The sequence below is a fragment of the Entamoeba nuttalli genome (genome assembly GCF_000257125.1).
Source record: "Entamoeba nuttalli P19 unplaced genomic scaffold asmbl_3836, whole genome shotgun sequence".
Taxonomy (NCBI): domain Eukaryota; phylum Evosea; order Mastigamoebida; family Endamoebidae; genus Entamoeba; species Entamoeba nuttalli.
Genome location: NW_008576367.1, coordinates 1 through 4,634, shown reverse-complemented (window position 1 = coordinate 4,634; position 4,634 = coordinate 1). Strand labels below are relative to the sequence as shown.

The following is a 4,634-nucleotide window of genomic DNA, read 5'->3' as shown; positions in this document are numbered from 1 at the left end:
TCTCTCTTTTTTAATTCATTAATCGTTTCAAGTTTTTTTATTCATCATATATTCCTTATTTTTCATTCATTCTGGGTCAATTAACTCAACAATTTTTAATGTCTTTTCAAAGTTGTCAACAATTCTTTTCTTTTTTGATTATATCTAGTGTACTGAATCTTCTTCTTATTATTATAATATTTCAATACTCTTACTTTAATACTTTAATTACAATGGAATTTATTGCGTTTTAGTATGATGTATTAATACATCTTGATAGTTCATAGAATTTCACTGTATTTGATAATGACTGTAATTGGCAAGTATAAAGTATTAATTGGTTAATTCCTGTCTGAATATTTGTAGTCATTATATATTTTGAATACTGGGTTATAAAACATTATTAAAAAAAATTATTTTCAATTCGGTTTTAAGACAATGAATCACTTCTCTGTTATTTAAGTAAGAATGATAATTCTCTTCATCCACAACCTTCCAAAACTTCCTGTTGTGACTATTTTTTATTTCTCTATTCACAAAAATAATTACCTCAGGATTTATTAAATAGCCTTTTAACAAAAATAAATTTCAATTAATAATTGAAAAAAACAAAAGATTATATTGTATTTCTTAGAAATGTAAAAGATACAAAAATTAAAAATATGTGAAAAAAATCTTAAGAACTAAAAAGCGTGGTTTATGGTTGTTATCCTCGAAGAATCATTTATTAAAGAAGTCCTTCAATACATCAACCTCAAAAGAGATCTTATTACATTTCAATTTGTCAATAAAAAAATAATGAGATTGTACAAAACTATTTTATCAAATCCTGTGATTGATATGTCAACCGTTCCAAGTCCTATTGATTATTATTCTTTAGCAAGATCCCTTTTTCCTAAAATCATTCATTTCAGGTGTCCTTTTGACTTTTCACTTTTAAATGATAATGAAATTACAAAATTCAATAAGTGTTCTATCACTCATGGCAATTTTGATGCAGAAACAATTTCAAGTCCTAAAATGGTTGGAAGAGGAGTTATTCTTCAAAATTTTAAACGACCAATGCCTTTACTTGAAATAATCAAACAACCATTCAATTCAAAAAGTCTTATTGAATTTATCCAAAACGTCTCAAATTTTCCTTCATTACAATACATTCAACTAATTATTGGACATGATTTAATGACTGATGAAAAGACACTCATAAGTTCTATTATTACCTTACTAAATACTATTCAAAGTGTTAAAATTTGTATCTGTTACGAAATTAAAAATAACTCAGACTTTACAAAAATTGAACTTATTCGGAAATCTCTTCCTGTTTGCATTAATCATGTGTATAATCATGTTATTACCTTACCTGATAAATTTATTGAAGGAAAAGAAAGTGAAGAAGAAATTTTACAATATAAATTTATTATCCCAATAATTCCAAAATTACAGGCAAATCATTTTATTAACTTTTTAGAAAATGATAAAGTGGCAAAAGAATATATAAAATATTTTTATCCACTTGAAATAAAAGGACATCTATATGATTTAAATCTTGAACATTTAACAACAATCACAAAAGTTATAACTGACAATCCAGGATTTAAATTAAAATTACCTATCAGTTGTACTTGTTTCGAAGACTTAAGTGATTCTTTAACTCCTGGGAATGAAAGAATAATTGAAAATATTTCAAATTTAAAAATTAAAAAAATGACTACAAGTGATATTCAATTAATTCCATTAAATGTTGAAGAATTAGAAATTCCATTTTCAACAATATTACACTGCCCTTCTTCATTAACAAAATTAGTTCTTTATCAAATAGATAAAAAAGATGACATTGTGTTTAATACTCAATTAAAGGCGTTATCAATAGGAGAATATCCAAAAACATTTAGTATTCCAACTACCCTCACATCTCTTACTATTTCATCTATCAAAAACCAACTTGCAGAAGGAATTCAAAACTTAGAAATTGGAAAATTAAAGAAATCTGAATGCAACTTCATTCCACAAAGTGTTACTGCACTGACAGTACTGTGTGGAACAACATTTGATCTTACCAATCACCCAAATATTAAATCAATGAATGTTAGAATTACAATTGCTAATTCTATATTCAAGGCATCAAATTTCCTTGTTAATGAGAACTTAGAATTCTTATCCCTTTACATAGCTGGTAAAATAACGAAGAAAAAGAGACCAACATTTATTGCGGATGTAAAGAAATTTTATTCTCATGTTAAGAATGTTGTTATTGACACAGACTTTAACCAAATAATGGTCAATTAATCAGGTATTTTTTTTTGTTTGTATCACTTAATTTTATATTCCTAAAATAAATAAAACTATTAGTAATTTCAATGAATTAACAAAAGAATGAATTGTTAATGTATTGAAAAATATGGAAATAAACGGGAGAAAAAGAACTATAAAATCTAAGAAAAAGAGAAAAAATAAAGATTTTGAGATGAAAAAAGTGAAAAAAATCTTGAAATCGAAAAGTCAAGGAGAAAATGACAGGAGAATCACAACTAATTTCAACGTCTTTCAATGAAAATACAGCTGTCTTAAACATGTCATCACAAACAATCTTTCGGCACGTACCTTTCTCAATCGAATTTTCTGCACCACCACTTTGGTTATCACAAAATTCTATTCGACCGGAAGATATTTTATATGCAGGACTAAGGATGCGAGTATTGAAAGTAAGGACTACTGATGAAGTCAAAGAATGTACTATTTGTTCTAAAGGAAGAAAAGTTATTGAAGTTGGTGTTTCAAGCAATCAAAAATTTCTTGAAGGAAAAATTGTTAATGGAAGACAAGTATTTACATTTGATAGATGTAGGTCAAATTGTTCTAGTTCCAGAAATCATCACAAAGACCAATTATTTTTATCATTAGACCTTAATAATACATTGTCTATTTCATCACAACCATTTTCTATTCGTTCAAGAGTTCTCACACCAAAAAGTAAAGATAAAAATGAAAAACCAGTTTCAAAGAAAGTAGGTTTGTTTCATAATTTTTTTTAAATAAAAAGAAATATAATTTGTTGTTCATTTTATAGACCAAAAGGTATTAGTTGTTTGTGTTGAAGGAGAACAATTAAATTTAATTGAACAAATTAAAAATGCACTTACCAATGAACCAGCAGAATCATGTAAAGCTGTTATAAAGAAATATATCGATGTAGCTATAATTTATATTCATGTAAATGAAGACATTGCTGACTCAATTCAAACAAAAATAAATGAAATAACAAATTCTGTTCCAGAAGCAGAAAAACAATCTGCGTTTGTGATGTCTTCATTACAGTAAATAGTGTTAGTTGAATTGAACAGTAAAGTTTTAAATTATTAATAATTTTATTATAAAAAAACTATAAAAATTTAAATGAATGACTTATTTAATGATATTCAAATTGATATTATTATTTATAATTATATTATTACTTAAAATAACTAAAAAGTCTTAAAAAAAGAGGAAAAATAAGTTGCAACTAAATTTAAATTTAGATGACAGCTACCAAACAAGCCCTTACAAGGAGAAACGCAACAAATAGTCTATACCAATATTTAGGGGCATGTGTTTATACTTCAATTAAATCATTCCATTGGCAATTTCTTATTACAAAATCTAAACGTTCATCCCAAAGAATGTTAGCATACTTCCCAATAAAAAAAATTCTTGACGAAAATGGAAGAACAATATTCGACGAAGGAATAAATTATTTAGTCACTGACGGTAAATTAGATTTTGATAAGAATGGAATGATGATTGAAGATCCAAAAGAAAACAAAAATGATAACCCTAAAACAAGTATAAAAATGAGAAATAATCAACTAATCTTAATGCATCTCTTTAATGAAATGTTTAAAAGAAAAAGTTTGGTTGATCCTAAAGTTAGGGTAGAATGCACTAAATCTGCTATTGGAACTGAAAAATTAACAAGTAAAAGACTTTCTTCTCTTCCATTTTTTGATTCTACACTAAACAAGTTTGTTTCTGAAAAAAGAGAAATTGTTGAACAAAATGTTGGAATGAAAGTACATAAATTACTTTCTACACTTTTTAAAAATGGTAATAAAATTACTACAATCTTTATTGGTAATAAAGACTGTACAAAAGGGTCTAACTTTGAAGACGCTCATGTCATTTCATTCTATGAATTTGATGAAAGGTTTCAAAGTTTAGTTCTTGATCCTCAACAACAGCAAACTTATCAACCTGAAACTATTCAAGAAAGTAGTTCTGAAATAGAAGATGATTATGACCTAAAGATAGGAGAAGTTGCTTACTCAGAATTTGATTTCTATGCCAACAATAATAAAGCAATAGAAGAAAAACACTAAAACATGTATTGTTATTATACTTCTATACGTTTATTTTTTTTAATGTTATTTTTATCGAAATTATCACATAATGGAAGAATTTATTAATAAAGTAATAATCGATGACTTACTCAAAAATATCCATTTATTATTTATTTTAACTTTTTATTATATTTTTGTTTCTTGTTTTAAATAATTATTATCTTTTCTTTTCAAAAACGAAATGATATTATAATAAATTATATTTTATTTATTTTTTTTCTGGTTTGTTTTTTTTACTCGTTAATAGAAAATAATTATTCAAGATAGAGTTGATGTTCTGTG

General features: G+C 25.6%; 3 protein-coding genes across 3 annotated transcripts; all 3 read left to right on the top strand.

Annotated features, from left to right (window-relative positions):
• Positions 1 to 777: 777 nt before the first annotated feature.
• Positions 778 to 2,265, top strand: ENU1_083220 (hypothetical protein; the record flags this gene model as incomplete). Its single annotated transcript, XM_008858769.1, has 1 exon — positions 778 to 2,265. One exon carries the CDS (start codon positions 778 to 780, stop codon positions 2,263 to 2,265), a length of 1,488 nt encoding a protein of 495 aa, XP_008856991.1.
• A 224-nt stretch (positions 2,266 to 2,489) lies between these two features.
• ENU1_083210 (hypothetical protein) lies at positions 2,490 to 3,297 on the top strand (the record flags this gene model as incomplete). Its single annotated transcript, XM_008858768.1, has 2 exons — positions 2,490 to 2,988; positions 3,047 to 3,297. 2 exons carry the CDS (start codon positions 2,490 to 2,492, stop codon positions 3,295 to 3,297), a joined length of 750 nt encoding a protein of 249 aa, XP_008856990.1.
• A 197-nt stretch (positions 3,298 to 3,494) lies between these two features.
• On the top strand, positions 3,495 to 4,331 carry ENU1_083200 (hypothetical protein; the record flags this gene model as incomplete). The annotated part of the gene is made up of 1 exon (XM_008858767.1): positions 3,495 to 4,331. One exon carries the CDS (start codon positions 3,495 to 3,497, stop codon positions 4,329 to 4,331), a length of 837 nt encoding a protein of 278 aa, XP_008856989.1.
• Positions 4,332 to 4,634: the final 303 nt, after the last annotated feature.